The sequence below is a fragment of the Exophiala dermatitidis genome, assembly GCF_000230625.1.
Source record: "Exophiala dermatitidis NIH/UT8656 unplaced genomic scaffold supercont1.6, whole genome shotgun sequence".
NCBI classification, from domain to species: domain Eukaryota; kingdom Fungi; phylum Ascomycota; class Eurotiomycetes; order Chaetothyriales; family Herpotrichiellaceae; genus Exophiala; species Exophiala dermatitidis.
In genome coordinates this window covers 1,918,922-1,940,969 of record NW_008751651.1, presented here as the reverse complement: position 1 = coordinate 1,940,969, position 22,048 = coordinate 1,918,922, and the positions used below count along the sequence as shown (strand labels likewise).

Sequence of the window (22,048 nt, the reverse complement as noted above, 5' to 3'; positions counted from 1 at the left end):
CCTGCCTGCCTGCCTGCCTACCTGCTAGCTGTTGTCACTACGTGGTTCTCGGGGTAAGCAGACATCAGGACCCTCGCATCGCACTACACTGGATCCGGCCATGCTAGGTCCATGTACTACTGCTAGATAACCTACAGAGCACCACCTCACCTTGCCTTACCTTGCTGTGCCATGCCTTGCCCGACCTTGTCTTCACATGCATTGTCAGAGCGGACGTACTAGTACTAGTACGGTCCTACTGCAGTGGAACACGACAGGAAGATCCCCGAGTCCCGAACCCATGCGTCCAGCAACATCCTCCGACAACCGAACACTTTCACGACGACATGTCTCTATCACATCTCTCGAACTTCCTTGCAAAAGGTTAACCGCAGCCTGTGTAGCAACCAGTCACAAACTACACCGACATCCGAATTCCGACTTCCAACAATGCATGCGACGACCGGTAGTATGCTATCGCCGAGTACTACCACTCGCCAACCGACATGCGAGGACTGACGACCGACAACCGATGATCAACGGACCGATAACCATCTACTACTAGTACCGCAGTATCAACTTACTTTTATTATCAGTAGTAGGACTATCATGAAACCGAATGACGGCTGCGTATATCCGTGCATTAGCACTTCTACAGAACTACTGCGACTACTTCTCCTTATGCCACTACTAGACTCGAATCGGGGCATGGGATCCCATGACAAGTCATAACATGATCTAGCATTGCAGTGACCCCAGATCTCAGCCAGCAGGTAGGCACAGCAATTATCATGGCAGATAACAGACAACAGACGATACTCAGGACCGCACCACTGCACCCGTGCCCAATAATGACTACCTACTCTGGATATCAAGGGTACTACAGTAGTACTGCGACTGCTGGTTACTGGCTGGTCCGCCCATCACGGCCCAAGCCTGAGTTCCTGGCACCGAGGAAGAAATTAGGTATCGACTGTTCAGGCATGTTGCAGTAGTAGTGGCGCTTTGGCGATAATACCGGTCTATCTAGCGGAAGCCCTAGTGGTAGTAGTGGTAGTAGTAGTACATGTGCTCGACAACTTGAACTTGGAACGGAACGGCAGAAGGACCCAACGAAGAACAGAGTCTTTTCCTCCCCTGCAGACCCAACTACTGCACTGCACAACAAACCCAAGTCCAGGTCCAGACCGGTCTCGAAAAAAGCAGGCATAGACTACCAGTCGGTCAACTGACTTGCCTGCCCGGTGTTGGTGGTAATCTCCTAATCGATCTCCAAGTTCAAGTTCCTTCCATGCCCTTCCGCGCGACTACCGTACCGACTGCCTGTATCACAACCGAGATGACAGGGCCTCCATGACTTCTTTATTACCAATCAGCATGGCGATTTCTGCCGGGCAGAATAGCTTTTTTTGTTGTCCAGTTCAAGTTCGTCATTTGCAAAGTGCAGTGTTCGTTGACCACTTCGGGAAAATGGCTCCATGTTCTGTTTTTTGTCTTGTCCTCAAACTTGATTCTTGAGTCACATCGCCAAAGTAAAGGTGAATAGCTGCAGACACAGCCTCCAGACGGCTGGACTGGGCGCATTCCTGGTGTACGTTGGCCATGTTTGCATGAATCACACGTGGCTCCCTTCAATCTCCCCCATCTCCATGTCCACCCAAGCTGCCCTGTATGACCGCACTCATTTGGCAAAATGCAAATCATAGCCTAGCCATTTCCTGGCATTGACTTGAGCCGGAGTCAAGCCTGGCCAGCCGTAGGTCAGGGGAAAGAAGAAGAAAAAGCCGAAAAGCACAAAGGCCAGAACGACAAAAGTGGCCACCCAGGTGGCGAACATGCGTTGGCCCTTGAATCGATCGGCTGCCGTCTGGAATGTCCGTTTCGTCTTGTCCGAGAGTTTGCCCGCCATCTTTTCCTTCTTGGATGCAATCGTGGCCGACGTCTCTTGATCCAGGACTGGCTCGACATTGAAAATAAATTCCACCAGAGCTCCCGTGACCAGGCAAGAGGCCAGGTGGGCGGGCAAGTAATGATGCAAAAAGAGCTGACGTCCCATGAGATAAAAGGGGAAGTAGTGTGCCGCCCAGCAGAGGAAGAAGAAACCCGTGCTGTTGTACAGACGGGAGCGGGTGCCTACAAGACATCAGTGTTAGCATATCCCAACTCACGATATCTTCTTCGTTGTCAATGCACTTACGTTTATCAAGAGCATCAACTCCGCGTCTCAGTCCCAACTGGTCTGCTGCTATAATACCAGCGAAGACGGCGAGCAGACTCGAAGCAATCCAATAACCGATGGGGTTTCCAAGGAAATAGATCTGTTGCCTGGTGCTTTCCTGGGTCCAGAAACTCACGCCCCGCAACAGGAAAGGCCATTGGTAAGGTTGCGTGGCATAAGGATGACTGGCTGTCAACGCGTTGTTGTGGTAAAACATGGCTCGCTGAAGTTCGATGTATTTGACCAAGAAAGGCAGATGTTTCGGCTTCCTGACTTCCTTGATGCGCCTGGGGGAATCGGCGGGGAGACTGGGAATATCCTCGGCAAACCAAATGTTGCTTGTCTGTTGGGCATTCTTGTTACCATTGATTTCTGCTTGCTTGAATGCCCATTCCGGAAGAGGGGTGGTGTGCGTCCACATGGCCACCTTGCTGGGATAATGGATCAGCTTGAATTGTCCGGACATTGTCTTGAACGGTGCGCCCTTCTTCCCCTGCTCCATCCGAATCTCGAACAGGGTATCGTTGTGACGCTCACCGGCAGCGAGCTCCGGCGCCACAGTTGTAAACTCCTGGTTGGTGGGATAGTATGGGGATGCCACATCGTGAGTCAGGAGGATGGTGTCAGTGACCACATGACGCAGCTTGACGAGATCACCATTGAGGACAGGGCGGTCAGTCTCGGTTGTATCGATGTTGGGAGTACCTGGAAGAATCTGCCAATGGTTGTTGGTGTCGTTGAAAGGATATCCCGTCACCTGTTGCCCTTGGCTGGAAATACGACCGTCCTCATACCGGAGAGGATACTTGTCCGGATGGCTGTGCAGGTAGACCTTGGTGTCCTTGTGTCGCAAAGTGATGGTGTCGCCATAGTAGATGTCAACCGAGGCCTGATGCATCAGATTGTCGCTGAGTGTCTCCTGGAATTCCGGAGACATGAAGTCATCCCCGGGGCCAGACCGAGTGAGGATGGCGAAGTGCACCTGGAACCAGAACAAATAGAAGAAGAATGGGATGATGATCAAGCCTACGGCTCGGGCGACAAAATGCTTGCCGAAGGTGAACAGGTCCAAAGCTCCCTCTTTGCGGTTGATGTCCAACAGACCCCAAAGGTCAAGGCAGACCGCGATTCCGATGGTGATAAAGGTGAATGTGCCCACATACTTGGTGGAGATGACACAGCTCATGCAGAATCCGGTCAACAAGAGCCACTTCCACCACTTTCTGCCGAACGCGTCATGCCGTTCCTTGTAGAATCGAATGTAGCACAGAACGCTCAGAGCCATGAAGAAGACCAATGTAGCATCGAGCAGGATCAACCGTGTTTGTCCAACGTGCGAATTGTCGAATAGAACCAGCGACGATGCCAAAACACATGCAGGGAGCGAATAGCCCGATTCCCACATGATCAAAAAGACCACCACGACGGTTAAAGCGCCCAGCAGCGCAGGCAGTGCTCGGAAGGCGACATATGGGACATGGTTGGCAATGTACGACTCGCCGATATTGTCAAAGAGGAAATGTCCATCGTAACCGACGAGCCAACCGACAAGGGCAAAGAGAAGCTTTCCGAAGGGTGGATGGACATCGAAGAAGTAGGTTCGTTGCAGATAGTACGACGCGAACTGCAACGGTTGTTAGCTAGATCTGCCTTTTTAGGACACATTGTAGACTGTCGTGACCAACCTTTCCAAAGTGCACCTCATCAAACACAACTTCATCTGGATGGCTGATGAGAAAGAAACGGGTCACAAAAGCTAGAGCTGTGATGATGGCCAGCGCTGCCTTGTAATCCCACTCCTTGGACACGTTCTTTTGCGCATTCTGAGAGAGACTGTCGAGGACATCATCAATCTTTTTATCATCGACTGCCGGCTTGGACTTGTCCTTTCCTGCCCTTTGGCGGAGGGTAGAGTTGGCGCTCGACATTGCGGCGAAAGGGGGGTTGCTCGGGTACACGTAAGGCCCTTGGGCGAGCGTGGCACGGAATAAGTCGTGAGGATAGATGCAACAGAAATAATCAGAAGAGAGTGGATAGAAGAACAAAGACAGGAAGTGAAAAACCGAAAGGCACTTCTGGGCCTCAAACACAGCAGGACATTCTTGTCGAAGTGGTCGAGGGTGCAAAGAGGAGGCCGACGAGGACACGATGAACTTGAACGTGTCCTGAACTTTTTGCATGACGCGACAGCCGTCAACTTGAACTTGCTCCCTCCTTAGAAGCGGGTCCAAGTCTGTCCCGCGCACAGCCTCACGTTAAGGGGGGACTTCACTGTGATGCCCCTGAATGTTACCACAGCTGCAGTCTACCAAGACATTGAGTGCACAATGTACAATCGTATGTCTGAAGAAGTTCTTCCTCTTTGAGACTTTACACTTCTACCCACTTTTGAGCTTTGGCATCAATCCTATCAAAGGCTCTTCGGGACACTCACGTAAATACGCCCGGGTAAGGTATCTTATGCACGGAAAAGGTCATATATCGCATCTAGCTATGGAACGAAGGATCCCCAGGAACCGAAAAATTCGTGTAAATTCGTAATTTCATATGGCTTCAATCGTCTTCCTCTGCGAGCATCAACTCACAATCCCAGAGAGACGCATCAGTGTCTCTCGGTCGAATGAAGTGACAGCGAACCGGTCCAAGGCACATTTTGCCTCGTCCATGGCAGCCAATACCGGATTCAGACTTGCGGTGTTGTTCCGCATGCTGTGGAGATGACTGCGCAATTGCTTCAGCAGCGGCCCCAGCTCCGGCTCGTCTTCCTCATCTATAGTCAACGCTGACCCTGAGGCCGATGTAGAGACACCGACGTCATAGTCAGGCCCCGTACTGGTAGCACCACGGACAGCTATACCAGTGACGGAGTTCGGCCTCTCGATCTCATCGTGATCATGTCCCTGCTTCGCCGTCCGTGCCAGCGGATGGAGTCCCGTCTCTCTTTTCCGGCGTAACCTCTGGCTACGTTTCACAGCATCTTGGAGCCCAGCCAGCTCTGCCTTGTCGCGCCGCAGGGCTTGTTGCTCGCGTCTGATCTGCATGCGCAGGAGATGCGCCGACTGCCTGTTCACTGTCAATTGGGCTTGTAGGGCCGAAATGCGGTGGAGCGCTGCAAAAAGGTCGAACGGGGACTCGTCAGCCTTGCTGCTCGCGCCTGTTGGAGGGAATGGCATGCGCGGAAGACGGGAGAGGAGTCTGCAGAATCATTTGGATCGCGTTAGTCGGACCGGACCAACTCGTGAAGTACCTTGTAGTCATCGTAGTCACGCTTTTGATTATGGCCTCTGGGAGATATCTTGAACCCAACGGCAGATCGGTAATGGGCGACATAACATACCTATCCGCAACCTCTTCAACTGCCTTTTCGTACTCCTCCTCTCGCACTTGGGTATTGGAACCAGGTCTCTTTGCCCGTGCCTGCCTCATGCTGCCGACAGTCGCAATTCTTCGGGAACTGCTGGCACCGGCCCTCTTCGTCTTGAGATTGAACAGAATTTGGCGGACTTTGTCTTGAGACCCCGCCGGCAATGGCTTCCATTTCTTGCGGATCGTGGCCTCTGAGATGTTCTTTATACGCGGTGCGAGTGTCGCGAACTGCGCCGCCGCCGCAGCGGAGGAAGAGGCTTTCGACGCGCCCATATTGAGCAGAGCAAGATATTCCTTCCGAGTGACGGGACTGACTATCTAATCGTGACACATTGACTGTGTTTCGCGACGGGGGCGTGAGTTATGACTGTGAAATGGTAATCACTGATCATGCGACTGTCGAAATTCAATGGTACAGGACAAATCGGGGATTGTTGATTTCGCTGTATCTGGACTAGCGCAGCCTTCCCCCATAGCCTTGTGGGCACCCTGAGCCTCGGCCACTGCATAACCTACCATATGCCGATATCAAGCCCCTCAGGCTCTCATTGATCTCATATTCTGTATCCAGACTTCAAGACACATCCCACTATCCTGACTCATTTAACATTCCAACACATCTGTCTACCTGATAGTTAACACGAGTCCACAAAAAAGTCAAAGAAGGAAGCAACTCTTTCCCCAATCGGCACTATATACCTTAACCCCCAGCATCATGTTCTACGAGCCCAGCCGCACCGAACACAACCTTCCATATGATCCTTTCAAGGTCTGCGAGCCCGAGCCCAATTTCATGTTATTCACTGTGACAATACCTGTTACCTGTTACCTGTATACATATACTGTATCTTCCCTTCTGGCGCGTTCCACCACGGCCTTTTTCCATATCCTTCACCATCTTCCCCCCATTTGAAGACCGCGTGTAACACTCCACGGTCGAGCAATATACGCTTTGATCGCTTCCAAAACCCATATACTATACCATACCATTCCATTCCATACACAATCCACCTTATTCAACCCCTACCTAGCAACCACAGCAGCAATTGCAAGTCTCCCCCAGAATGAATGACCGTTCCTCCTTAGGCATGCGTCGTCCCCCGGCCCATAGGCTGGATCAGCACCGTCTCCCCGCCTACTACAGGTACAAGTACAAGTCCAACCAGAATCCCCAACCTCGCCCCCTACAGCCAATTCAACAATCTAACATTCGACCCTCCCTACATCATGTTCAGCGCCAATCAAACACCCACCTCTGACCGCAAAGACACCGTCCTCAACGTCGAGGCAACAGGCGTCTTCTGCTGGCAACTCGCAACCTGGGACTTGCGAGAGGCAGTCAACAAGACCGCCCAACAATTACCCTACGGAGTCGACGAGTTCGAACATGCGGGCCTGTCCAAAACCTGGTCAAAGGTCCTCAATATCCCCGTACCCATGGTCGCCGAATCGCCCGTCCGGTTCGAATGTGTGTACCATTCTACCTTGCGCCTACCGGGGAATCCGCCCATGGGCACCGTCGATGTCGTCATTGGGAAGGTCGTCGGCGTCCATGTCGACGACAGAGTTCTCACAAATGGCAAAATCGATGTCCGGAAAACTCAACCGATTGCCAGATGCGGATATTATGAATATGCCGTCATCAGAGATACTTTCGATATGATCATCCCTGGTGATCCCGCCACGCTGTTTGGACTGGAAGGAAACGTCAAGCAACATAGACAACACAGGGAGACAGCTCAAAGGGCCGCTGGAGATAATTCAATACCTTCGTCATAGAGCTAAGTATACAATGTGTGGACTAGAATGTACATCTGCTATTTCTACCTATACTTCGGTCTAGGATCAACCATGGCTCATCCGTGCTTCTAAACATACTGTATCTCTACCTGTTAGCATAGAATAGTGTGCTGAACCGATGCAATGCTGTAACAGATATGCTGGATCAATTCAGGGCTTTCCAGAAGCATGGCATCCCGTTCACCACTGTTGTTTTTCAGCCGACATGCTGACAAGCCGCTTCTCCTTGCTCGGTTACTCCAGTTGGACTGAATGAACATGATTTGCGGCAGTCTGTTTCGAACAATTCGCTCTGAGCTGTCCTGCTGGGGACGACAATCTTCCTTCCGTGGTTATCTTGCTCAAATGTTGGCCTCGACACATAGTCGCATCTCCGTCCGAGGAATTGAGGGAGGACGGAGGTTTCCACAGACCATAACTGAACGGGGCTCTTTCGTCCACAACGCAAGCTGTGTTCGCCTGTGCAACGTCCACAGTAGGGCCAAAAGGACTCCATAGTCGATATTTAAAACTCTTTAGCCCCTCGCCTGGCTTTGAGGTCTCTCCATATCCCATCTGCATGCCTAGCTTCGATGACCACGAAGGAGACCATCTCTTGACCCAACTTTGGTTCAAACTAGACGCTGGTTCCGAATCATGATTTGCACTGAGCGAACCTTCATAACCCTCATCATCAACCACAGCCTCCAGTTCATGGGTCATGGAACCGTTATCAAAGGACTCTTCTGTGTCCTCCGATTCGTGCGTCGATATTGATGTACGCAAGGGAACGGTTTCTCCCAAAGACGCCTGTTTCCCTACGAAGGCAAGTCGAGTTCGGTATTTGAACGCCTCTATCATGTCAGAGTATACCGACCTGGGTACACGATTCTGCTGGCGAACAATGCACAAAATGTCGTCGATTTCCCAGCTCACCAGGCCTCTGGTACGTTGTGAAGGTGCTGTCTCTTGAGGCAGGTCACACCAGTGCCAGAAAATCCACAATCCACCGCGCTGACAAACGAGATGTCGGAACTCGTCTTCTGAGTCGTCGATGAATGCTAGTGTTGCAAATTGGAACTCGTAGTCATCGAAAGGTGACCAGCCAAATTGATCGCTGTACTCGCGGGGAACATGGCGTGATTCTGGTTGGACGGATATAGGCAGGGCGACAGAGCAGGGTGATGGAGTAAATCGCTCAATTCCTGTATCTGAGAGTTTCGCAAGCTCTTCTGCCGGATGAAAGCATGGAGCTTCGGCCCTTGGAGGATACAACTGCACCCAGTTATTAATGGAGCTTAATAATCAACTGATAAGGGACAGTACCTTCTCACTCTTCGCCAGGAGGTCATCTGTGCGAGGATTCACTACTGCAGATTGGGCTATACCCGAAGACATCTTTTGCGGATCCTGCAATCCAGATGTGGTCGTTCCCAGTTCCGTCGTTTCATCCCGTCTGTGCTTTCGTAAAGCAAGCTCAGCGGTCCAAGTGACACCTCCATGTGTAGAAGTGACAGACTCTGAACTCTGTGATACTTTAGTGATATAACCTAACGGCTACGATTCAAACTCATACCATTGAACTCCGGGAACCGGTCCCTTCCTCATGAATATTTGTCCTAGCCAACACCCCTATTTTACTTTCCTTCCCCTGTTCTTGCGTGCTGTGGCATGGTACGGCTCCCTGGCTGATACCTGCAGCCGAGGAGGCGGGCGTCTCTTCGAGACCAGTTCCATCTCGAGTGTGAAGGTCTGATTCCTCAGCCGTGACCGATGCCAACGTAGCTTGTTTAGTTTGCCTGGGTTCAACATCTGGACAAACTAGCCTTCCGTTACATTCCTGTTTGATGTCCTCCGAAGTGGAGTCACTGGCTCCTTGATTGGATGTCTCAAGTGATGGGACATTATAGTCCCCGAAAGATTCTTGATGTTGTCGAGATTGTGGTGTCCGACTTGTGAAGCTGCCATCGTACTCTTGAAGCATGTTGCGTATTAATTCAGGGTCATCCAGGTCGATCGGGTCTTCAAAGGGATTGTCTATGGCAACAATCGTCCCTGGAAACGGAGTTGGAAGACCCATGATATCGGCTGGATCGCTAATGCGTTCGTTTCCTTGGAAATCCTTCAATATGTCAACTGGGTCGGTTGTCGCAATTGCCTGACGGAATGTTGCCGACGACTTCAGGATTGGTGTTTCCGTCGGTCGCGCTGTAGGTACAAGATCTGACTGATCGCCTTTGAGGCATTGCTGCAATGGAGTGGTCGCCAGCCGCACAGGAGGCAAAGCTGGAGTTGTCTTTGGGATGTCTATCGGAGCGGATTTCGGTTGAAGTCCGATGATGGAGGTTCCTGGCCTAAACCTAACGGATTTCCTCGGGCTGCTCTCGCCACTGTGAATTGGACTGTTCTCGGAGGTGTCATCAGTGTCGAAACTGCTCCTGTGTTTGTAGTTGTTGGAAAAGAGAGCAGTTGGGGTCTTGAGAGCGTCCGCCAGCGTATGAAGAAAGGACTTGGTTGGGGAAGAGTCGGTCAACGAGGAATGAGAGCGGGCTCTGTTCAGCATGTTCCGGTTCTTCTTGGGCAGTCTTGAGCTCGTTGAGGTCTTGGATCCTTTGAGGGGGTGTGGACTTGGGGCTCGCCTGAATCGTCTGGGCTTCTCGGCTGAGGGGGGCCGAGAGGCCCTGTGAGGCTCGTTGTCATGGTCAGAAGCATCATATGTAGGGTACAATTCTCCCTCCAGAGAATCTGCTTCTGACTTTCGTGGAGAAGGACTGCACAACCATATTAGTTAAGTCGATCCTTCTAGGAAGGCACATGGGTGGGAGTTAGCAACGCACGTTGTGGACCGTCCTCGCATGCTCGAGGCAATCAAGGAAGAGAAGCTTTTGCGAGAAGAGATCGAAGGAAGAGTAATGGAGCGACCTCTGTTGACAGGAGGTTTGTTCGGTTCGTCTGCTTGAGGCTCACTCCGCTCAGCGGTTGTACTTCTACGCCTCAGACTGGCGAAAGGCATGATGAAGGCCAATTTATAATCATGCAGTAGTAGCAACGATGGAGCAAATGTAGTCGAGGCTAGCAGCTGTTATGCAGTGGTCGAAGAGATGCAGTTGATGGCGAGGTGAGCCTGACTCGGAGGGGTTGCAGTAGAGGAGAGTTGCTGCAGCCCCCTGCGACTTGGAAGCTCCCAGAGGTAGCAAACGAAGAAGGAGCGAATGGGAGACCCGAGTGGCACTGGCAGGCAGTCTCATCTCATGACTTCGCTGCAATGGACTTGGATGCCAGGATGGCAGCCACCGAGAGCGTATCAACGAACAGCATGTTCTCGAAAATCCTGTATCGATCGGTCAACGACTTGAAGTGGCACTCGTCTCGGGAACTCTTTGCTCTTGCCTCAAGCATTCGAATGCAGCAGAGACGTACCTCAACTGGTCTAAAAGTTCTGCACGGCAAAGGTGTGCGTGATAGAATCTGAATGGCATCGACTTGCTTATGTCCCGAAGGCATGGGAATGTCCGCGCAACACCTCCCATAGACCAACATCTATGCCCCTTGCCGGGATCCAACGCGCACCGCAACTTGATGTGCCGGCTCCCAGGATAGACTGGCGGAATCTGAGTTCTTCCTTCATGGCATGTGGTGGCATAACTTGTTGCCAAAACCCTCCTAACAACGTCTCGTCATAACTCCAACTCGACTTCGAGGCTGGCTGGTTGCGAACAGCAAATCAGGACGCCATCGTCGCCTTCGTAACAGCCTTCGATAAGACCTTTGACCAGTTTGACCTCGCAGGTACCGCACGCTCCTGACCGGCAACCGTAATCAGGGGTGAGACCGGACTTCTCTGCAAGCTGGAGCAGCGTCAACCGGTCTTTCGCCAGCCATTTGACGGTCAAATTTGACTTGCGGAAAGTTACGGTCGCCTCTTCGATATCCTGCATTGTGAATGTGTTCTAGGATCTGTTTCAACCAGCAGTCGACCGCAATACGATAGCAACCTTGGTGAGAATCAACGTTGATAGATAGGTCCAGAAGTATGAGAGAAGCCCAGAGTGCAGGGGGACCCCAAACCCAGACCCATCCCCATCCCCGGTCGCCTCGGTTCCAACCCCGCCTCGGGCCATACACCGCTGCTGCCGGCATCCTGTACCAGGCATACAACTGGTGCAGAAGTGATTACGCTGCCTGCTGAGTGTTCGCTGGCCTCAGTGACGACAGGTCAGTCTATCACAACATGCACACCTGCCATTGCCAGATTGCCGACATTGTGAAGGTTATCGTGGTCACTGCTTGTTGGAGATTCAGCCTCACAGATTCTCTGCTCGCTAGCAAAGCAGATTTTCCATCCCCTACATTGTTCATCATGGGCATTCCCTATTCCAAAGAGATCAATGCAGCCTTCGAACAGGTAACCCCACTGGTGGCCGCCGGGTATGAAGTCCTCCGAACCACAAAGGACATTGCAATCCTATTGGCTTGCATTCAAGTTTTGACGGTTGTTTTGCTGTTCCTGATTTTGATGGCCTTGCTCGGTTTGCTGTTCAGTGTCAACCCCGACCTCGTCGAGGAGCGGCAGCAGTTGGTCACGCCAGCACTACAACGGTTGGCCAGCAGCGTGCTGGCCTTTGGAGGAGTGGCGAAAGTGTTGTTGTACGCCTTTCTTGGAGCGGCCTCTGTCGGTTACGGGATGTTTCTCTGGCAGGGCTATGTCACAGGGACTACACTCCCAGCATCTGATGAAGAGGAATCCGAAGACTCGCCGGAGCAATCTGACAAGGACAAGAAGAGCGCCAAGGACGCGAAGAATGCGAAGGAGAAGAAAAGGTCGGACAAGAACGAAGAGAAATAACTGGCCAGATGAGGCCGCTTGATCAAGGTGAGTGTCTGTGTCTACTGACGAGAGGAAGCAGAGCGAAGAGGTTTGAATAGCGAGGTCATCAATGGCATCCTCCCACTGACAAAACTCCATACCACAACAGCAGCCCTCGATCTCGCGCACACTCTTTGAGGAGTCGAAACGCGAACGTGGCACATCTGGGCTACAATACGCGGTAGGATGAATATGAGACTGCGACACGGGATGATGCTTACAGAACACGTCTATGATGATACTGTGTTTGATCTGAGCAAACTTGAAGATTGTAGAGTGAGAGACAAAGCCGTGACAACAAGTTGTACACACTGTCCAGCCTCACTCTTTAAAGCGGCAATGAGCGATGGATGTTTCAGGCAACTAGTAATTGACGAATCGGAAGCATGATTTTCCGACTCCGAGTCCAGTATCAAAATCCCGACTTCGACTTCAACAACTTGAACAGCTTCACTTTCCAATACCTTGCATTTGTCCCTGAAGTCAAATCTTGTTTTAGTTCTTTCCTTCTTTCTTACCGCTTCCGAAATCTTCAAGAAGCTTTCTCCGCATTATATACCATGGCTTGGACGTAGCTGTCCCTCCAGCAGTTCGATATGCCAACGTTATTCAATGCCGGCAAGCTTGCCAATATTGCCTGGTCGTTTGCTCGGTCACCGAGGTTACCTCTGGAACGTAAGGCATGACAAAATCAAGATGCGACGATGTTCGAGCTAATAGTTTCTAAAGCGCAAGAATTTCAAAGACTCTGCCGTCGCTATTGCACGACCAACAATGGCCTATTCAATGCAAGATCTCATCGCTCAGCAAGGACAGGCCCTCTGCACCCGCAACAATTTATACATAGGCCAAACCGGTTTGCACCGCCCGTATGTGGGCAAAGATTCTATTCAGGAGTCACGACCGCACAATCGGAGGCATCACGAGCGGCCAACAAGGCGAACAGCTCCGAACCAACCAGGGCCGACTCTAAGCTTCAAGGCTTCGAACTGTCAGATGCAGTGAGACGATTGATGCGCCATGTGCCGCATCCCGTTGCAGTCATTACAGCGACCGACGTTGGCATCAGCCCGGAGGGAGGCCCACGAGGATGGCGCGGAGCCACCGTATCTTCCTTCAATACTGTAGCTCTTCTCCCTCGGCCAGTTGTGTCATTCAACATCAAGAAAATATCTTCCACCTTCGACGCCATCCGAAGTTCTGGCCACTTTTACGTTCATTTGTTGTCCGAAGAGGCCGACGAGGCCCATCGAATAGCCTCGAAGTTCACCAAGGGAAACGCGAGCTACCCATTTCATGATGACAGCGGAGAGCTGGAGAGATTTGCGCTCGTCAACGCCGAGGTGCAACAACAGACGGCTGGTACCAAACCAATGCCGCCAATTCTGCATTTCGAGAACGACGCCGGTGATTTGGTCGTCCCCTTTCGTCTGCAATGCCGTTATTTGCACGACAAGATCGTGGAGATAGGAGACCACGTGGTTCTATTTGGCGAGGTCGACCATGTGTTTCATGATGTTGCGGCATTTCGTGATCAATCTCCAGACCATCCTATTCCTTGTCTCGCTTATGTCGATGGCTCTTATTGTCGAGTCGCCGCAAAGGCCAAGTTGTCATGATCTCCCACGGGCAGACTCTAGCCAAAACTTGTCACCTGTATAATATATCTAACCGGCCTTTTCGGATTTCAGGGTAATTTTGCTATACTACAGTACTCAGGGCACTTGTGCGAGCCAAACGATCACTGACGCTGTTCAAAACCTCCATTAGTCATCATCATGGGGAAGAGCTGTTGCTCTCGATATGACCAATCAGCATTTGGTATCAAACCCCCTTCGACAAACTCATATTTTGGTCCCATCCGCCGGACTCTCAGCGATGGACGAGTAGATTTTACAGTTACTGATTTCAGCTCTTTCCGGGATTGTTTCAAATGCGATACTCACAGTTATTCGACGTCCGACCTTGAGTGCGATAAAATCAATAACATTCAAGCTGATGGAGAAGCCCTCCAACGATCATCAACTCACCACCTCGCCCTCGTTTCCGCTCAACAATGTTGGCCGTCTCGGCTCCTTTCCCACAGTCCTTGCAGCAACACTTCAATTCGGAGCCTGAGACAATTCGCTCCATTCACTCACAACGTCCCTTCCCACCCGTTGACTCAGGGAACCAGATGCTGCCAATCTATCATCCCTTCGTGGATCAAACCGACACTTACCGACCGCATATATCTACACTTGAAACCCAACAAATGTCATCGAGAAAGCCACCCCACGAATCTTCTCTATCACAATCCTTCCTATCCTGCCAGTACAAAACACCAACGTCACGCTGGAAAGCCCTGATGGTGCGGGACCACCTGGCCACCAACGCATTCGTCTACGCGGTCCTCACGACAAAAATCTACTGCCGACCCGACTGCAAGGCCCGACTAGCTCGGCGAGCCAATGTTGTCTTCTACGACACCGCCAAGGAAGCCGAGAAGGCTGGCTTTCGGGCCTGCAAGCGGTGCAAACCTTGCAGTTCTCCCAGGCCTCACATCGTCCCATCAGAAGGTCTCGACACCTTGAGCGCTGGATCATTGACAACGACACCTAGCGCACCATCAACGACGAGCAGCAATACACCGGTGACGACGAACGAGAACCCCAACACCCACAACTTGAGCAACGCCGATAATACCGTTGGTGCCGGCACTGTCTGTGACACAGAAGGTAAAGACGCAGATATCCGCACAAAGATCCATCACGCCGTCCAGCTCGTCCGCACCGCAGCCTCCAACGGCACCACGCTCAGCTTGGCTCAATTGTCAGCACAAGTCGGTCTGAGTAAATGGCACCTGCAACGCGTGTTCAAGCGGCTCGAGGGCGTGTCACCGCGTGAGATGGCGGAGAGAATGGTCATGAAGAGCAGCAGCAGCAGCAGTTACAATAGTACCGCCTATCTCGGTATGAGACGGGCTCAGCAAGAGGAGGCAATCCTTGGAGCTTCTGCTCACGGCTGCGAAGCCCACACCACATCGCAGAATCACTATTTTGGTCATTGTGCCACAAGTCCTGAAGAGCCGTGGGACGGAACTAATGGAGGTTCAACCCACGAACGCATCGCTGGAGTGGCAGCAGCCCCTACCAGGCCGCCACGAGACGAGGCAACTCATCTCGCATCGTATGGGATCATATCCGTGCCTGGAGGTTCGGCTACAAACGGTGTCAATGATCTTCCCGGGGTTTGGGATGGCGCCATTACTGTTTCAGAACCCTTTGGAGTGATTCCAGAACACGGCCTCGATTGTCATGGGCACATGGATATGAACAACTACTTGGATATGGACGCATATGTGGATTTCGACATGGACATGGACGACCTCCTAGCCGACCTGTTTCCAGAACTGTATCGGGACAACAAAAGCATAGTCTATTAATACTTATGGTATTATAAGGTCCGATTGGTAGGATCATTTGGTGTGCTCGGCGTTGGAATCAAGAGATACCCTTGGAGTGAGTGTATGTACATATATAGGGCTATATAGGGCCATATCTTATAATATCCACCAGTCAAACTCTCGAGGAGCATCCTTAGCGGAGCCAAACTTGATATTATATCCCCGGTCCGTAAGGCTCCATTGCGCCACTGACACAAACAACAAGAAACATTCATGCAATCATATATATAAATCGTCAGAGGAAGCCAACCCACAATCATGAGCAAGGTGAGGTGAGTTGAGGTGAGGCTTGTCCCTTATTCAGCCAGCCTCAGCCGGAGAATACACAGTCAGTTGTCCTCGGCGCTGGGGGTATCTGGAATGTACACCCTGCCGCAAGATGTAACAGATGGAGCGAGCACCTAAGTCTTTGAACGACTTTCCACCACGGATTTGTACCGGTTTGGCGGGGAGTAAAGTACCGACAGGTCCTACTCCGCTGGTACTCAATTCTCTTTTCGTTTTCGTTTCTTCTTCTCCCACTGCACCCAGTCTCTGCGCTGCTGCGTGAAAGATGAAGGACGATGATGATCCTTGTGATGGGAAACAGCTCCCTGCTGCGGACAGAAACGAACGCCTGTGAGCGATGATTGATGTCGTGTATGTTCAATTGGTTTGGCCCCAGTCAGCTGCTTGTAACACTTCTTCCTCGACCGCCCTTACAGCGCCGATCCAGAAAGACTCGAATTGAAACCATTCAAGCTGTTCAGGCTCAACGGCAACCTAAGTCCAGCAACCCCCAATTTCCGACCAAGCAACAAAAACAAAACAATCGCCGTGCTCAAAAAAGTCAACAGCGCCACGAGGATCAAGTGTTCAAGCCCAAACACCCGTTTATGGACTGTGCCTGTGTTGCGCGGCTTTTTGTCCGGCGCATACGGCCCGACCATTTTTTTGATCGGTTTGACGTTTTCTGCCTCGCCGGTCCGGACTCCCCGTTGCAGACCGGGCAGGCCGTCCATGCTCCAGGCGTTTTTGTGAGCCCAGTAACTGCGAAGGAAATCATTTTTAGCAAACTATGATTATACCATCGTCTTCGGGCGAAAGCACACTGTGAGCAACATACTGTTCAATCCCCTGTGTTCTCTTCCCAGCCTTTTCATTCGCCACACGCTTCTCAAAAAAGTCATGCAACGTCGTTCGAAAACTGACAAAGTCGTAATACGGCACCGAAAACCCACATGACGTGCCGACCTGGTGGATGTCAACCATAATTATCGATCGGGTGCCGGGGATGGTGGTGATGTTTTGAGACGAGATCATTTCGTTGAATTCGGCGGTGCCGTATTCGAGGACGGTTCCTGAGACGAGACGAGACATTAGCTAAACCCCGAGGTGAACGTAAGGCCAGTGACATTGCCGCCACAAAGATAGAAACCACATTCCCATGCCTGTATATGTCCTTGACTGCTGTTCAATGCTCACCTTTTCCAAAAATCCTCAAAATCCTCGGCGGCCCTGTAAACGCCATAAACATGACGGTGATCCGACCATTTCCCGGCTCATGCAGATGACTTGTCGTCTCGATGCCAGACCCCGTGAGATCCATGTACCAGAATTTGCGGATCACGACGTTTTTGTCTTCGTCCGACGGTGATTCAGATGCCGCCTTGTCAGTGGCACTGGCTTGGTCATTGGTTCTGTCTGCTTTCGTTCCATTTGGCAGCGGCTCTTTAATCACCCCGAAATACGGCCCTCCTTTGTCGTAGGTGCCCTTGGGCGAGAGATTGACGTGGCCGTCGCCTGATAGTGGCGCGGAGGCGATCCAGTAGACTTTTTGATCTAGGAGCCATGGGACCAGAGAGGGTGGGAGGGTCTCGTAGAAAACGCCCATGGTACCTAGGTATGGATGGTTTCGTGTCGCGGGGGCTTGCCCTTATCCTTCCTGGCCGTGGCACTCGCGCGTGTTTCGTTACTGATAGACTCTCCGGTGGACGAGAGTATGGACAGTGTGCTCAGTGGTGGCACACTGCACGCCCAAGGGTATAACTCTGGAGACGGGAAACTCAAAGATCAGGTATACGACAAATGTCCACCCATAATGTATTATTTTCCTCGAGTGATGACTGGGTCGACGAGGTTGATGAGTCGAATGTCGGCGGGTCACTCGGGAACAGGAATCTGGGGAAGGGTCTAAAGCCGATTTCGGCGAGGGGGCATCACGATCTCAGATAAGATAAGATAGAATACCTGGTGCAAGTATCTGCCTCCATACAATGTAGGTAACCACCTACAACTTGGACATAATGATTGTAAATACGCCTCAGGTGTAGTTCTTACTGCTGTATCAATCCCTGTCCCTCCGAGATATACGACCTTTACCATGACGAGCTGGAGATCTCCCCCAGCCTTGGAATGTTGACCACAAACAAAGATGCTACTGCCTCGACGAGGGCACGATGCGGCCAACTTCTCCTTCTCCTTTCCTGTGAAACAGAACTGCTGTGCTCGCCAATCAATATCAACAGAAGAATACTGCCTGCAAATGCAATCCCCGGCTCAGTACATTTAATTCAGCGTGCCCAAGCATGTGCCGGCACAACCTCCCAGCAACATGACACCGGTCCAACCAAGGTATGGCCTATAGTTTGGCCCGCTTTGCTCCCGCAGCTGCATCCATCAACGCGTCGTCTTCACGTTTGCGCCGGCAAAACTCCTCGAAGCTGTTCCCCTCTTTAATCCATACGTCTTTCACTTCCCAAGTACGTCGATCCCACTCTGCTGCCTTGGCAGCCCACTCCTTCATCGCCCGTTCGTTCTCTTCCCTATTTTGTTGGATGCGATCCGTGTACGGCTTCTTTTCCTCTTCCGAAAGAGCAGCCCACATTTTCCCCAGCTCAATCCGCACCTGGTCACGCTCCGAATGTTTGCTCTTTCTGCCAGTCTTTTTCCGCTCTCCACCCAGTCGATTCTTGACCTCGTCCCAGTGCTCACCAGAATACAGCAAAAAAGCATTGACAGTGAGTTTCGCAGGCTTGACCGGCGGGGGGCCAAGGTCGTCGTAAATTCGGACCCACATCGCAGCATCCCACGCTTCTTGCAGAGAATTGTCCTTTTCTTTGACAGGCCTGGTAAAAGTGCCGGCCGGAAGTAGCTCGTCGCCTTTCCTTTTGCCTCCGACAGCCATATGGGTGTCCATCAGCGTCAACTCGGCAGAGGCCGAGCACCCTTTTGAAGCAGTTGCGGGAGGCACTAGGGTCGGCGGGATGGCGATGGGACCGACCATTGACTCGAAAACCTCGTGAGCTGCCCGAAGACCCGAAAGATACGCACCATGCACGGTGGCAGGATGCGTAGCAATGGTAGCTTCTCCAGCAAAAAAGAGATTCTGGATTGGCGCCGCAATCAGATCATAGTCCCCAGGTCTGGCCTCGGCGGCGACGAAAGAATAAGTGCCCCGAGCAAACCGATCCGAACCCCATCGGGTGACGATAGACTCAATGGGCATGGGCACGTTTGTAGGGCCGAACACGTTCCGGAGCTGACCCAGGCATTGCCCGACTAGCTCTTCGTCAGGTATCTTTTCGGCCTCATGCGCGGCCTCTCCAGCCATCAGCGCAATCAGTACCGGGAGGCCAGTGGTCTCGATGCAGTTCCAAAACAAGTAGAACTGGCCACGGCCCTCTTTGTAATCGCTTTGTTGAAGACCGGGCCCGTTGCGAGGACCACGCAGGAGACCAAACATGTCCCGGTGGACGTCCCAGAACGGTCTCTCGAAGACAAGAACGACTTTGTTGAGTAACCCGAAGCCCATCCGGCGAATGGCATCCCGCTTCCACTGGGGTAGAGGAGGGTCAAACTGTATGGATTGATTCTTGAGAACACCCAAGGGTGCGGTGAAGACGACCCTATCGGCTTCAATCGATTGGCCGTCTTCACATGTGACAGTGGCTTTGGTCTGCGAACCGGCAGCACTGTACTTGATGCTCTTGACCACTTTACGGGTTCTTACATCCAACGGCTCTGGATGACGCCACAAGGCACGGGGCACTTGTTGGTAGCCGCCAACAACTTGGGCATGTTCGCCCTCGAACTCGTTTCCAATATCCTGATCCCATCCTCGAAGGCTCAGCTTGTCCACGTTGGCAGCATTTGCATATTCGAGGTTGGCGAAGTGCCAGTTCAACAGGCGTAAGGCGTAGGGCTTCAGGTCGAGGAACTGCTGATACTGGTCAACACCAGCGTCCATCACCGCACCTAGAGACTGGTTAAGCTGCCTGGCAAGATCATCAAGCTCAAGTGTCTCGTGCATTTGTGTCGTCTTCCGCAACATGAATCCAAATTCTTTCGCCGCTTGGGCCGCAGGCAGTTGCATCTTGGTATCCATGTTTGTATCGACTTCTTCTGATGACTTGTCGCCCTTAGCGGCTCTGTGTCCTGCTCCTCTTCTTCTTGACTTTTTCTTTGGTAATAACTGGTCTATAGTACCCAACGCGGTAGCTTCTTCATATTGTTTGATTGTAATAGACTCTTCGTCGGGAGGATCACGCCCCGCATCGATGTAATCCTTATCACCCTGAGCAGTCTTTTTGACGGTATGTTTGAGGCGATAGTGGCCTGTTCGGTCTAGGATGTCATTGTAGAGCCGCTCGATCATCGCATCGTTAGCACCGTTGACCGGGGTGCCGTCGATATCGTAGAGGGTAGAGAGGTCTCGGAGGAGGTGATAGTCCAGTGCCAGCTGTCCCCGAACAATGGCATCGAGGGGATTCCCGCGTTCGAATCCGACAATGATGTGAGCACCCATTTCCGCCGTCGGCCTTTGACCGGGGGCTAGTTTTGAAGTTCGCATGCTAGTAAGAGGATGTGAGTAGATACGCCCACCTATTCTATCACGACCCTCTAGGACAATGATCCTAGGTGCAGCACGGTCTGGGTAGTGGTGAAATAGATTCGTTAGTTGTCTTGCAGTGCTCAAACCGGCCACACCACCACCAATGACGACAATGGTCTCTCGTTGAGGCTCTTTCTTGCGGCCCCGGCCCGTTGCTTTGGGGATTGCCGCAGGCTCAACACACCCAAAGTTGATATAGCCCCGACGAAGAAGCCACTCGTATGCAAAGCAAGCTAAACGGGTCCATCGCTCATCTCTTGCACAGCCGATTGCCTCTTCGAGGGTCACGCTGACGCTTGGATTCCGGGTCCACAACCGAAGGATGCCATTCCGTATATTCAGGTACACCGTAACGTGCGAGTAACATAGTTTGTCCTGTAGTAACTTGTGTTCATCCTCGTGCAAAGCATATGGGTTGAGCCTCGAGGCTTCGGCGGCTGCCACACATTGGTTTGCATATTCGGACGGAGATAGGCGAGAAGGAATGGACGATTTCGCTCGACACGTTGCTGGTGCCTTCAAGAACATATACGGGATTGCCTTCTCTGGAGTTTCGGGCTTGACCTCTTGTTTGACGGTAACCTTGACCTTCTGTTCAGTGACCGATGAAGCAGTCGACACCGAGGTCAAGGAACTATTAGGAGAATCACGGTTCTCGCTTTCATGTTGCAGATTTCGGAGGATCGAAGCCGGTCCACTAGAGGATGAATAATCTTCATCGTCGTCTTCTTCCATTTTCACAAAAGAATCGTCCGAATCATCATTATCATCAGGTAGAGATTGGCTATGGCTAAAACAATCAGAACCGACACCACTTTATGGAGTACGTCGAGCATCGTGGTCGACGGATCCACTCATACCTTGCATGATCCAAAATTGCTGTTTGTGTCATCTCGACATTGGACATCATTGTGGACATTGTTTCTGAGGGATTGGAAAGCATTATCGTGGCCGCCATTGAGACATGTGTGTGGCTAATGAATGACTTGATATAGGCAACGATTGATACGAATAATGGCAGAACGGTGCCAGGAGGTAGACCGAACAATCGACAAGAGCCTCGAGACAAAGACCCTGAGTGATATTAGCATGCTGTGTGCGGGTGTGGAAGCACTGGTCTTGTCGGGTCGCTGATACCTTTCTAGTGTACCCCCTCTGCGATAGATATGCTCCAATGGTATTTTGACCTCGCCAGAAAAGGTGTCACTGCTTCCATTCAGACGTCTTCGACACGGTAGGGTTTTCTAAATCTCGCGCAGAGGAATATAATCTGGGGATGTCGACGAAGCATTATCAGGCCACTGAGCAGAGTTGTGAGGATGGTTGGAGTGAGGTCAAGAGAGATGGATCTCAGCCGTCTTCGCCGCCACTAAAATGGCCGCATTCGCTCAAACGTCTTTTTCAACCTCAACCCATCAACGCACTTCGCTTTCATCACATATATCATCAAAACAACTTTATCTAAGGGTGTTTTCCTGAACATATCGCCTCTTACGGCCTCCTGAGGCTTTCGGACGGACC

At 51.7% G+C, this 22,048-nt stretch overlaps 11 protein-coding genes across 11 annotated transcripts; 5 read left to right on the top strand and 6 right to left on the bottom strand.

Moving 5' to 3' along the window:
• Positions 1 to 2: 2 nt before the first annotated feature.
• HMPREF1120_07535 (uncharacterized protein) lies at positions 3 to 928 on the top strand. The gene has a single exon (XM_009161760.1). It carries the CDS (start codon positions 197 to 199, stop codon positions 542 to 544), a length of 348 nt encoding a protein of 115 aa, XP_009160008.1. The 5' UTR covers positions 3 to 196; the 3' UTR covers positions 545 to 928.
• A 732-nt stretch (positions 929 to 1,660) lies between these two features.
• HMPREF1120_07534 (dolichyl-phosphate-mannose-protein mannosyltransferase) lies at positions 1,661 to 4,125 on the bottom strand (the record flags this gene model as incomplete). The annotated part of the gene is made up of 3 exons (XM_009161759.1): positions 1,661 to 2,112; positions 2,177 to 3,821; positions 3,883 to 4,125. The coding sequence occupies 3 exons, from the start codon at positions 4,123 to 4,125 to the stop codon at positions 1,661 to 1,663; spliced, it is 2,340 nt and encodes a 779-aa protein (XP_009160007.1).
• Positions 4,126 to 4,773: 648 nt separating this feature from the next.
• HMPREF1120_07533 (uncharacterized protein) lies at positions 4,774 to 5,836 on the bottom strand (the record flags this gene model as incomplete). The annotated part of the gene is made up of 2 exons (XM_009161758.1): positions 4,774 to 5,392; positions 5,535 to 5,836. The coding sequence occupies 2 exons, from the start codon at positions 5,834 to 5,836 to the stop codon at positions 4,774 to 4,776; spliced, it is 921 nt and encodes a 306-aa protein (XP_009160006.1).
• Positions 5,837 to 6,085: 249 nt separating this feature from the next.
• HMPREF1120_07532 (uncharacterized protein) lies at positions 6,086 to 7,417 on the top strand. Its single transcript, XM_009161757.1, has 2 exons — positions 6,086 to 6,332; positions 6,650 to 7,417. The coding sequence occupies exons 1-2, from the start codon at positions 6,279 to 6,281 to the stop codon at positions 7,340 to 7,342; spliced, it is 747 nt and encodes a 248-aa protein (XP_009160005.1). The 5' UTR covers positions 6,086 to 6,278; the 3' UTR covers positions 7,343 to 7,417.
• Positions 7,418 to 7,597: 180 nt separating this feature from the next.
• Positions 7,598 to 10,355, bottom strand: HMPREF1120_07531 (uncharacterized protein; the record flags this gene model as incomplete). Its single annotated transcript, XM_009161756.1, has 4 exons — positions 7,598 to 8,617; positions 8,669 to 8,869; positions 8,919 to 10,113; positions 10,180 to 10,355. 4 exons carry the CDS (start codon positions 10,353 to 10,355, stop codon positions 7,598 to 7,600), a joined length of 2,592 nt encoding a protein of 863 aa, XP_009160004.1.
• A 664-nt stretch (positions 10,356 to 11,019) lies between these two features.
• HMPREF1120_07530 (uncharacterized protein) lies at positions 11,020 to 11,280 on the bottom strand (the record flags this gene model as incomplete). The annotated part of the gene is made up of 1 exon (XM_009161755.1): positions 11,020 to 11,280. The coding sequence occupies one exon, from the start codon at positions 11,278 to 11,280 to the stop codon at positions 11,020 to 11,022; it is 261 nt and encodes an 86-aa protein (XP_009160003.1).
• A 422-nt stretch (positions 11,281 to 11,702) lies between these two features.
• On the top strand, positions 11,703 to 12,188 carry HMPREF1120_07529 (uncharacterized protein; the record flags this gene model as incomplete). The annotated part of the gene is made up of 1 exon (XM_009161754.1): positions 11,703 to 12,188. The coding sequence occupies one exon, from the start codon at positions 11,703 to 11,705 to the stop codon at positions 12,186 to 12,188; it is 486 nt and encodes a 161-aa protein (XP_009160002.1).
• A 795-nt stretch (positions 12,189 to 12,983) lies between these two features.
• On the top strand, positions 12,984 to 13,828 carry HMPREF1120_07528 (uncharacterized protein; the record flags this gene model as incomplete). The annotated part of the gene is made up of 2 exons (XM_009161753.1): positions 12,984 to 13,065; positions 13,104 to 13,828. The coding sequence occupies 2 exons, from the start codon at positions 12,984 to 12,986 to the stop codon at positions 13,826 to 13,828; spliced, it is 807 nt and encodes a 268-aa protein (XP_009160001.1).
• A 437-nt stretch (positions 13,829 to 14,265) lies between these two features.
• Positions 14,266 to 15,633, top strand: HMPREF1120_07527 (uncharacterized protein; the record flags this gene model as incomplete). Its single annotated transcript, XM_009161752.1, has 1 exon — positions 14,266 to 15,633. The coding sequence occupies one exon, from the start codon at positions 14,266 to 14,268 to the stop codon at positions 15,631 to 15,633; it is 1,368 nt and encodes a 455-aa protein (XP_009160000.1).
• Positions 15,634 to 16,352: 719 nt separating this feature from the next.
• HMPREF1120_07526 (uncharacterized protein) lies at positions 16,353 to 17,527 on the bottom strand (the record flags this gene model as incomplete). Its single annotated transcript, XM_009161751.1, has 3 exons — positions 16,353 to 16,683; positions 16,760 to 16,994; positions 17,119 to 17,527. The coding sequence occupies 3 exons, from the start codon at positions 17,525 to 17,527 to the stop codon at positions 16,353 to 16,355; spliced, it is 975 nt and encodes a 324-aa protein (XP_009159999.1).
• Positions 17,528 to 18,274: 747 nt separating this feature from the next.
• On the bottom strand, positions 18,275 to 21,262 carry HMPREF1120_07525 (lysine-specific histone demethylase 1; the record flags this gene model as incomplete). The annotated part of the gene is made up of 1 exon (XM_009161750.1): positions 18,275 to 21,262. The coding sequence occupies one exon, from the start codon at positions 21,260 to 21,262 to the stop codon at positions 18,275 to 18,277; it is 2,988 nt and encodes a 995-aa protein (XP_009159998.1).
• Between the last annotated feature and the right edge of the window lie 786 nt (positions 21,263 to 22,048).